Genomic DNA, 11,581 nt, shown 5'->3' with positions numbered 1-11,581 from the left:
CAATTTATACTTAAAACGCTTGTATTTATCGTATATGATAGATATGGGAGCGTATGGTAAATTATTTTTTTATCATATAAAGAATATTCTTTAGAACAAACTACTTCGAAAAACTTAGCTGATATGCTTATGAAAAAGTATTTCCCTAACTAAATTAAGAGAGGCTTCCAAGTTAAACAAAGAAAAACTTCATATAATAACCATTCATTTAACCATTTTCAGAATTTGATATCGGTCAGTTTAGTTGCAAACATTTTCGTCCTCGCAAATATGGCTCTAGTCCCATTGTGCAGAATCGCTTCGGATATAACAGTTCCAACAACTGTTGGTGGATTTCACAATTTTCGGTCATGGTTTATGACTCGCCAAAATTTAGGGGTTCGTTTGCTTCAATGGGTAAGACATTCTAACAACTGATAGTGGTTTCAAGGTTTAAAAGCTCTTACAGCTAATTTGTGTGTTTCTTAGGTTTCATATGATTACCTTCGACAGTTTGAATCAAACTAAAGGGAAATAATTTACTTTCAAACCGGGATTTTAGTTTTTCCTACCACTCATTGTGACCGGCACAATTCCAAAGATTTGTGTGACTTTTAGCTGAATTTTATATTCGTCCGTTTTTTTTTTTCTTTTAATATGAACACGTGTGTTTCTTTCGTTTTAGCCTTGTTCGTTTCTTTGAGACCATTTGACATTTTTTGTGTTTGAATTTCTTGGATTTTCTTCAGTCAATCGTTGTACTTCACACATTCACACTTGCTGTCAATTTAAAACCACGCTTCCATGTATTAACAATTTGTGCACATATTTCAGCAGTTGTTGGGGAATTTAATCTGTGCGTAGGATTGCAGATTTTGTAATCTGAATTTCAACAGCAGTTTCGCGGATTGTGCGTCAAGGTCAAGTATATGTGTGCCTGGGCTAGGTTTGCTAAATAGGTTTATCTATACTTTGTAACACAGCGCTTGATTTGGTTGCGGTTGGGTTCTCTACTAGGAGGGTTACCTCTAAAATAACAACTGATGCTGGTCGGTGTCCTCGTCTGGAAGATAATACACAGAATGTTTTTTTTTTTGTTTTTGGCAGATTTGGGAATTGTGAAATTGATGAAGATCGTTCTATGGTCTGATCTGCTAGGGTCGTAAATGATTTGTATGATAAGAAACTCTTGATAAATGTCTGATGATGTATCGTGTCATGATGATACTCTGGTGATGATAAATCCGGTAGTCTTTTGTAAAGACTCCGGATTACATAAATATAACTTGGAAGATACGATAAACTATGCTAAATACCCTTTACTCAGATCTCTGTGAAGATTCACAGTTACGAACCAGTTACGAGCTCTGAAGGCCGATGGAGACGACGTTTTTGGGAGAAAGCCGCTATATCCTGACGTTAAGCGAGGATGCAAGCAGCAAGGCTTAGGCCTAATTTAGAAATTGAAGACCGATGTTTTAGAGGCTCTTCCGTATAATCCGGAGGAGAACGGAGTGTCGAAGCGGATTAACAGGACGTTGGTGGAGCCCTCCTAAAGAATGCTGTTATACAGACAAACAGACGTACCGTCTTCCCCCGTTGGTTTGACCGCATCTTATTTGAACACTTTTTAATTGGACCGCCGCTAATATGCACATCGTTCAAACTAAAAATAGTTCAAACGTCATTCTGCTCATGGAACGAGGTGAAACGGAACGTTTAATCAAAACAAAACAGCAAAACAGGTTACCATCAGTGTGTTTTTTTTGCTGTCCACACTCCACAGTGTTACTAGAAGTTCAAATTAAAAATGAACCCCGTTGATTTGCATGAAGTGTCGTTCAAACCAACGGGGGTAGACGGTATCACTTGGATCGAAATGCGATAAAAACCATCGTCACGGTAACATTATCGCCCAATGCCAATTACGTAGTGTTTTGCAAACCCGCTGAGCAGATGGCGATAGTGAGCAAACGTCAAACAGGAGCGAAAACGATGCGAGCGATTTGCGAACTACAGAATAATTGAATTATCCGTTAAAAAGAGAAACTATGGAAAGAAGCAGAGTGAGGCGTCTGTTTGTCTGTGGCTACTCTATGCCGACCTGAAGAAGCGATTGTTGGCGGAAACAGTGGCAACGGCGTCCAGTCGAAAATCGTTCATCGACAAACGGACAACCAGAGGGCCCACATCAGTTGTGTAACCTGTGGTTTTTGTGTAATTCTCGCGCTCAGTATCATACGGGCGTATCTACAATGATCGATTTCTCTTCATCGATTTTCTCTTCGGCTAATAACTTAGCCTGTAAATCGATTTTGGTTGTTTTTGTTATTTTAGATGTTAGTCCTAGTCGTCCTGCACCGAAATACACCGAGAGATCATCCGAATATTGGTCGTATTTTCCGGAATAATCCGAAGAGAAAATCGACGAAGAGAAATCGATCATTGTAGATACGCCTGTATGATACTAAACGCGAGAATTAATTTGTTGCGTGCACATCTGAGTGTTTTTCTTGTCATGTGTTTTATGTCACTCCATGATGGTTTGTTTTGGTATTTGTCCATGTGTAAGTTGGTGACAAGCACATTTTAATTATGTTCGTTTTTCGGTTTAGTTTATCCACAACGTGTAGTAAGTGTATTGAGGGATTAAATTATCGCATTGATTGTATCGGTAAACCATCTGAACGTAGGACCCCATCTCCTCCTTGTAGTGCGGAAAGCGACGACAACATAATGCAGCATAACAAGCCGAGTACAGTGATAGGAGATAGTGACGTTTTGGTGTGATTGTGTTTAGGTCGGTTGATGACAAACGGTTGTCCCCGTTTCTTCCTTCATTCAATTCAAAAAGGTTTGTCAATCATGTTATTCATAAGTGGATAACCTGATTGCCTTAAGTTTTTGAATTATCTTTCAACCCATTAGTCTGCACAGTGGGCCTGGCCATTTTAATATTTGTGTCACATCATCTCTGATATGCTGCAAATATTAATGCTGACAAGAAAATATCAGAAGAAATTCTGATATTTCCAGGATGCTTTTCAATACTGGCTGTGCAAGCACTAGATTAGATTAGATTAGATTGTGTTTAGGTCGGTTGATGACAACAAAAGAAAAAGAAAGTGACGCACCGCGTAACGCAACGGACGCGCTTCTACTCTGTGAAAATAAACCGGACAAAAAGCTGTTTTTGTGTCGAAATGGTAGTGATCTTGATAGTGCCAAAAAGGTGTTGGACCGCCGCCATTATTAGGGAGGCGTCCACAAACCCACTATTCTCGTTAGGCACCCTACACACCAGTCAAACGGTTTGACCAACATTGCCACCGCCCCCAGGTTGGTCGAACCAGCGAATGTTTCTGCAACCGTATGACGAACTGCCAAATCGTGTTGCACCAACATGTCACTTTGGTTGCACCAACATCATCTCCCATTTGAAATCGTACTATGTTTATGCAACAACACTACACACGGTACGATCGGTTCGTCAAACATTGGCTCCGCCCACCGTTGGTTTGAGTAAAATCAAACTGGTTTGATTTTTGCCGACCTAACCATCAACCGTCAAATCGTTTTGACGAACTGCCAAATCGGTTCGTCAAACAGCATCACACACGGTCAAACACAGCACCAACTCAACCACCAACCTGGGGGCGGAGTCAATGTTGGTCAAACCGTTTGAGTAGTGTGTAGGGTGCCTTACACGGACTCAACCAGTAGAGCCAGTCTCGCCTGTGTAGCTAACCGACAAGGAGAACGAATGCAAGTAGGTGTAAAGGGGCTCATCACCTGTGATAGTACTCTGCGGAGACTACCAGGGCTGTCACGGCGAGTTTCGTCAAAGTTGCTAGGGGGATCCGAGTCCGCTCTACCCCCTAGCTAATAACTAAGGATGGTTTCTTAGACAGTCGCTCAAAGTGCGAGGACAGCGATAGTTGGAAAGGCGCAATGATGCAAGGCGTATCCAGACGAATCCACCGAGAGGTATACGGCCCGTCTTGTTATTAAAGGTTTTATTCAAGTCTAGGGCATCGATAATAAAGAGACGTATTTGCCTGTGGTCTGGTTGGCTACCATCCGCTATCTGATGTCGTTAGTCATTGGTCATGTCCTGAATTTTCACAAGATGGATGCAGCAACCGCGTTTCCGCAAGGTGAAATAGGACAGGAAGCCATCTACGTGCAGCAACCTTAACAACCTAGAAATCGTATGTATGTTACTTCTCTGATCTCGAGCTCAATTAATATCTGGTCAAGAAAAATAGAATAAACAAAATCGATTCCTAATTAAATAAGTTAAATGACTTGCAAGGACGATGATACGGTAATAAATAAAACCATAAATGTACTCGTTTATAATAAAATGTTTATTATTCTCAAATTCAATTAGCTTCAGTTTCTAATAATAATAAATGGTAGCTAGATATTTGGGAAATAACTTAGGTCTTCAAAGAATGCGTTGGTGTGCGAACTGAGAAAAGGTATACACAGTATAACATAAATTAGACATTGTTAAAATAATTAATAATGAAAAAACTTAAAATCTAAGCTTCAACTGTTTTAGGCGCATTTATTTCCGAGAAACTGATTGGATAAATTCAACATTAGTCTTTGCTCAATTCAGGGTAATATGCAGTTCATTTCTCGATGTTAAATTGAAAATTTAGTTCCAATAGAAGAACAAGTGTAAGCATGGTTGTTATGAACCCGACCCTTCGGAAGGCGTCCATCAGGGATCCTCAATAAGAAAAACCTACCACCGCAACTAAACTATAATAACTAGATCGTTTACACAATTTCTTTTACTACGAATTCTAAGCTGGTCAAAACCCACCGCTTAGTGAAAGGTTAAGCCCAGGAGATTACAAAGTTCTGCAACTTGAGTGCAACAACAACAGAGAGAAATGGGCAACATTGACTGACTAAACGGTGAAAATCCTATGGAGTTGGTTCTCTTTATTTGGCAAAACTGCGTATGATATTGTGTGTGAACAATATGCAATGCTTGTGTTTATGGGTGTCTGTGTGAGCGATCGATTCCTTGCGACTGAAGGATGAATGACTTAGAACTAGAGCAGCGTGCTCTCGTACCCTCAGGACGATATGATGGACGACTGTGTCATGAGGTTATCTTTAGATTTACCTTTGGCCAGAGCGGAGGAGGGGGTAGATCCGTTGCCGGTGGATAAGGCCGACAGCGTTCTCTGGTGGTGGTATCCCAGGCCCGGACTGCTGGCTGAGGAGCTATCCGACGCACCGGCTTGGTTGACGGCGGCTAGTGAAAGCGCCATCGGATGATGGGTCGGGCTCTGGGACGGAGTGCTGTTGGTACTCTTAGCCTTACGGAACCAATTGCCCAGTTTCCGCCGGCCGAGGGAGTGGGAATTATATTCTACCTGTTGCTGCTGTTGCTGTTCTTTGGATGATTTTCGAGACTTCTTCGGAAGGGTATTACCCGACTGCTTACCGCCTATATTTGTGGGAGATTCTTTGAGCACACTGCTATTACTGGTTCTGGCACTTTGCGACATGTTTCCAAGTAGGAACTGCATACTGTCCGTAAGATCTGTGCCATTGCTGGTTTCCGTGTCCGTATTGCTGCAGCCTTCCTTCTCATCCGTGAAAGGGAAATACTCACGATCCGATAGGTTGTCGTCATCAACGCACGCCCCATCCAACTCAGACACGAACAAGCTCTCGCCGCAGAACTGCCGTTCCGCCGAGAGGGTGTTCAGAAACCGGAGCTTGCTGCTACTGCTCCGGAAACAGAAATCGAACCACTTGTTCCGAGTATCACAGTACAACCGCAGGGCATTCTTCAGCGTAACTCCAAACATTTTCCCATCCGGGAGGTTCAATATCCGGCAGTTGTCCAGGAAGATCCGACCCTTGTAGATGTAGTTGGTCCGCTTGAGGAGATCCTTCTTGCAGTATATCAGCTGCCGGTCGAACAGGAACAGCGTATAGGTGTTGTTCCAGAGGTTTGGCGTCATCCGAATGGCATCGGTTTGTAGGAACAATCTGGTGCTGTGGACGTTGATCGAAGGGCCCTGGAAGTTCTCGAAGCGGGACTGCATTCGGGATAGGTACTCACTGTGGCGTTTGCCTGTAAGAGATAGAGAGGATTGAGTTGCGGGAACGGCGATGGTCATGATAACTAAGGCAGAACGGGCTTGCAATGTCCATAGTGGGCTTCTGATATCTAGAACGAACTGGCAAACGGTCTTATAAAGTCCAGAATAAACTTGCAAAGGTCCAGAACGGACTTGGAAAGTCCAAAACGGACTTGAAAAGTGCAGAACGGACTTGGAAAGTCCAGAACGAACTTGGAAAGTCCAGAACGGGTATGGACTTGCAAAGTTCAGAATAGACTTACAAATTCCAGAATAGACTTGCAAAGTCCAAAACGAACTTGTAAAGTCCAAAGCAAACTTATATTGTACAGGACGGACTTGCAAAGGCCAGAATGGACTTGGAATTCTTGAAAGTCCACGACGGACTTTGGAATTACAATGTCCAGAACGGACTTGAGAGATTAACAAACATCCTCACCTTCATTGACCATCTCGGTCACGCGCTTCATCGCGGTCAGGGCCAGCTCGAACACCTCCCGGCAGTCCATGGTTTCCAGATCGGACTTGGTGCACTTGCGCAGATTTAGCAACGGAAGCAGTTCTTTCCGGGTGGGCGTATGCTTGACTAGTTCACTGAGATGCAACGGGTAGCGGCAGATCCGCTGGATAGGTGCCAACAAGTGCGCCGACAGTGGCAACTCCGGGAGATTCTGCGACACGCGACAGCTGTATGAAAGAATAAGACGATCATGAGGATTTGCGCTGGTAGAATAGATGAAGAGGTGGGCTTACCTCTCCAGGATGGTGCACGCCTCCTTGTTGTTGGTGAAGTTCTCCAATTCCATCAGAGCTCGCGGGTACGAATTACAATACGCCGAGTAGATCATAAATGCCGATTGCTGCAGGAGATATACAGTTAGGAATATCTAAGAAATCGGCGATTTCAATCCAAACTTACATATTCAAGGAACACTTCGCCAATCCTATTGTTTGGCACCGCTATCCGAAGCGCATCGAGAAACGTTTGCTGAAACCGCCAGATTTTCTCCAGATTCGAGAAGATAATGTTCACACTCTCCGCCGGAAAAACGTCCTCGCGTTCCCGAAGAGGTTTGATGTATCTGTTTCAATTAGAAAATATTCAAGAATTAGAATTACGTCTCGTTTCCGATCGTAAAATCCGAATCGTAAGAATTGTCCTCAAAACTCACCCTAAGCAAAGCGAATTGAGCAGCTTGACGAAGTTGATCTCCGTTTCGAGCAGTTCCTTGATCACGTTTTCCTTCGTTTGCTCCTGACTAGCACCGCCCAGTGCCGACTCGCTCGGCGTCGAAGCTCCGTCGAGTTCCGTTGGCAGCGTCGACGCAACGCCGCCATCCTGCAGCATATCACAGTTCTTTCCCAGATCCCCCTCGCCGTCCTGAATCCCCCCAGCTTCTTCGAGCCCACTATTGCTATTGTTGATGATGATGATCTGTTTTGACTTATTGTACGTAGGTAACAGTTTAACGAAGTCCGCCGGGAACCATCCGCATTCGGAGTTGTCCGCGGCTCGGTCGTGTTCTTCCCGCCTCTCGTCGGACAGAATGGCATCGGATTTGATTCGGCCCCACCACCAGGGACCCGCTTCTCGTCTCAGAACCTCCACCAGAGCTCCCTTCTCCAGGGCCAGTTCCTGGGGACCCACAGGTCGGAACGAGAACAGGACTTCCGCAAAGACCGGTTCCAACTCGCGGATTCCCCGTCGAGGGTCGTTCCGTCGTTGATCCGCTCCTTCGGTGTCGTCATCGTCGTCGTCGTCACTGTCCGACCCACTGAGGTGGGCATCGTTGTCCGCTGCTCCGGCCAGACGGTCCAGTCCGGAGGGTTGACTGCGCGATTTACCACCGCTCAGTCGTGATATGTTGGCCACGTTTTCTTTGTTGCTGCCTTTGAGCGATAGTTTGTGTTTGAGGAGCGATGGAGCTCCCGCTGACGCTCCGGAGCTGGACACTTTTGCGGAGTTGACTCGCCGCACCGTCACGGAGTGGGACGAAATAGAATCCTGGGGGGAAGAGCATATTATTTAGGGGTGATGTAGTATAACTGATGCTGTTGCTTGTAGATATTATCCGGCACTACATTCAGACAAACCTTGCTCCAACGTTTCGGACCTTATTGAGCTGTTCTTGAGGACACACAAGAAAATATTTGTTGATATAAATCGAGCCCTTAAGAAGGTCCCAACAAGGACTGAAACGTTGGCGAAGGAAGGTTTAAAAGAATCAAAGCAATATAAGCCTGACATAGGCGCCAACTTAGGGGGGGGGCAGCATAGGTTTGCCCCCCAATATTTGACGATTTTTTAATTTTCCCATACAAAAAATCAGCAAAAACAGGCTCTGCCCCCCCAATAATTTGACCAAGTTGGCGCGTCTGAAGCCTGAAAACATTTTAATAAGCATGGGTACTATGCCTATGAAGAACACTCACCGTCCCGTCAATAGCCGCCTCCGGCAGCAGCTGCTCGTCCACGTCCAGTTCGACCTGGATTCCCGAATCGCCACTGTTGCACTTGTCCCTCCGATGGGACTTGGTTTTTCGCCGCTCTTTGCTCGATCGCCATATCAACGGACCGAACCGGTGATGGTGATGACTCGTTTGCTGCGGCTGTTGTTGAGGCGGTGGTGGCGGCAGAACTGGCCGATCTTGACTTCCGTCCACGCTCATCCCGTTACCGCTGCTGTTGACTAGCAGATGATGCGGATGGTTGCTATTATTACTGGTACTGCTGGTGCTACTACTACTTAGGCTATTACTGTTGGCGGATGCCGCCAGCACTGGGGGTATGCCTTTGGCCGCCGGCTTGAACTGGGAAAAGGTTTTCTTGAACTTTTGCAGCACGCTTTCGGAAGCTGTGGAAGAGAACAAGCAGGGTTATAGGTTGGTTAGAAGATTGTGGAAAAATATGCAAAATATGATATTTCTACAATTAATGGCCATCAAGGGGTTTCCAAGAAGTTATTTGAGAACTATTCGACAAAACACCTTCACATCTATGGACGTTTCAAAATCTACGGATATTTCAAGGCGCCTAAGAACTCAGAGCAGTAAGTGTTATTTCTGATTTTGCAGTTTCACCCATTGTTCAATATATTAACAAAAAGGCAAAAACTAATGTTTCATGAATTCAGAACTTTTTCTAAACATTGACCGGCATACCTGGCCACCCTCAGCCAAATTTTAAATGAAGTGTTGAAGAGAGGATACCACATTGAGTTAACATCACTAGACTCGGCCAAGGCCTTTAAAAAACCGAGATGCCAAAAGTCATGCAGCAGCTCACCGATTGGGGTGTAACGGGTCACCTTACCATTCGACGTTTGGAGAACCAGATCTTCACATTGCAGACCAAAGTTGTTCGATAAACACAGCACAAGCAGGGGAGGCTAGTTCGCCATGTTGCTGAAATTGCAAAGCCCGCTGAACTCTACTTACAATCTTACAGGCGATAAAATTACTGAGCATCAAAAATAAAGAAATAATATTAAAAGGGAGTTCTTCAACCTCGTATATAAACGACAGGCGTGATTCAGGAGAAGGCATTCCGGAGATTGGCGACGGCACACAGTTCTGGGTCAATCTTTGGGAGAACTCCAGTACAGCAACGATGGGATGTGGCTGACAGAAATAGAGCAACAATGGGATGGAGTTGGAGAGATGACCGTGCTCCGCACAGGCTGTACGTGAGGTTACCCTGTATACCAGATATTGGGCTGCGCCAGGACCCGATTTCGTGCACATTTTTGATATAACAACACCGCGAGTCGCGGGTAGATGGCTGAGTGATCCAACATGGTGCTAGTAGACCTAACGCAGCTACCAGAATCCATCACTAGGGGTATCACTTATCTTCTGTCAAAGGACCAAACACAGCTGATCCAGCCAAGTACAGACCAAAATCGTGCCTGTCCATTGCGATGCCAACAACGAAACGACCGAAGAACATCGCCAAAACACGAAAGGCTTCAAAGATCAGGTCATTATAGATGCAGTTATTAAGGGTTGTTGTACAATGTAGACGTGAACACGCAAAAACGGCTACGCTCAAAAATGTGTTCGGCCTGCACATTTTTAGTAAACATCCATGCCGCACATAACTGTGTTCGAAACACACATTTTTTTAAAATTGCTCGTACGCTCATGTGAGCATATATTTTGCAATAATTTCGACATGGCAACCTCACTGGGTTTATAAACCACCTTCAAATACCGAAAAATATTGATATTTTGCAAAAATGTGAGCGTGCGAGCAATTTAAAAAAATGTGTGTTTCCAACACAGTCCCTGTGCGGCATGGGCGCTACTCAAAAATGAGAGCTTTTATTTTAGAGAGAACATCATCAGGCCAACACTGAATGTGGAGCACGACTCTACAAATTACCGACTGAGCAGATGTGTTGAAGTCCCGAGTGTGCGATAGTGGATTCATAAGGAAGTCTGGCGCTCATTACCCTTCTCTCTCAAGCAGTCACAGAGAATAGCATTTTTTTTTGTTTAATATTTTCATAGAGAAACGTTTCCATATGAAAACAAACCTATCCTTCTCGGGAGCGGAAAAGAGAAAGATGATCAGATAGCTTATGTTAAATAATATATTGAGCAGTCAGCAACTACGCAATGCCACATCCAGTGATCTAGTTGGCATGGCAAATCATAGACATCCGCGTCGTCGTGACTCGTCCAGCAATGTCAAAGTGTGAAGTCAGATTGCGTTCTCCCGCTTGCTCGCAATAAATATAAAGTGCTAAATCTGGAGGATGATACTCCAAGGCGATACCTTAACCCTACGTCTCCACTAGACAAAAATGTCAGTCTTGCCATTTTGCTGCCAGAAATAGAAAAGAGTACAGAAATGTTCAACAATGACACAATCCTTGCAAACAGGGAGAGAACATTTCTGTCTTGATGCATCTGTCCGGAAAGAAGGCAAGACATTTTCATCTAATGGAGACGTCGGGTTAGTCCGATGGATCTGCCTTGAAAAGAACCCCCTCAACACTGCACTCAACTGCCAATGCAACTATGGCTAACTATTGAAATGTGGAGGAAGGAGTTCTACACCTTTTCTCATGGACAGCCTGAAGCTGTTTGTGGAATAAGTGCAGAGGCTGCATCAACTTTTGCAGCATGTGACGGTATTCACCTACGGTATCCGGATGAAGTTTGGAATTGACATGTCGGTCGGTCCATGTTCGCCGGGATCAAGTAATGGAAGCCAGTTGTTTCCGCGTCAACGAACAGAAGAAGAATATGGATGAAGGAGAAGCGTACAAATGTCTCGACTTCTTGCAACTTAGGTATTCGCCACACAACGATCAAGAAGGAGCTGCAGCACAAGTTCTTAAACCGTGTCAACTGTATTCTGACTCCTGACTGAGAAGCTTTCTTACAGCCGGAAATAAGGTGAAGGCGATCAACACGATTGCTGCGCGCATGTTTACCTACAGTTCGGAGTGGAACAGTGGATCACGACTGACCTCAAG

The 11,581-nt window shown here is 44.6% G+C and overlaps 1 protein-coding gene across 2 annotated transcripts in view; it reads right to left on the bottom strand.

The window, feature by feature from the left end:
• Window positions 1–389: 389 nt before the first annotated feature.
• LOC109417820 (uncharacterized) overlaps window positions 390–11,581 on the bottom strand; it is a 28,054-nt gene continuing 16,862 nt past the window's right edge. The window contains exons 3-9 of one of the 2 annotated variants that reach the window (XM_062843402.1): window positions 8,529–8,950; window positions 7,268–8,100; window positions 7,015–7,177; window positions 6,849–6,955; window positions 6,535–6,782; window positions 5,126–6,088; window positions 390–1,042 (exon numbers count right to left, since the gene is read on the bottom strand). In XM_062843402.1, the coding sequence (XP_062699386.1) occupies window positions 1,008–1,042; window positions 5,126–6,088; window positions 6,535–6,782; window positions 6,849–6,955; window positions 7,015–7,177; window positions 7,268–8,100; window positions 8,529–8,950 (2,771 nt within the window). In that variant the 3' untranslated portion in view covers window positions 390–1,007. Of the gene's footprint in view, window positions 1,043–4,328; window positions 6,089–6,534; window positions 6,783–6,848; window positions 6,956–7,014; window positions 7,178–7,267; window positions 8,101–8,528; window positions 8,951–11,581 lie in introns of those variants that run through there. The other variant, XM_062843401.1, reaches the window with a different exon arrangement.

This window comes from Aedes albopictus, unplaced genomic scaffold, assembly GCF_035046485.1.
Source record: "Aedes albopictus strain Foshan unplaced genomic scaffold, AalbF5 HiC_scaffold_190, whole genome shotgun sequence".
NCBI classification, from domain to species: Eukaryota; Metazoa; Arthropoda; class Insecta; order Diptera; family Culicidae; genus Aedes; species Aedes albopictus.
Note: the sequence above shows the minus strand (reverse complement) of the source record. Positions and strands in the feature narration are given on the sequence as shown.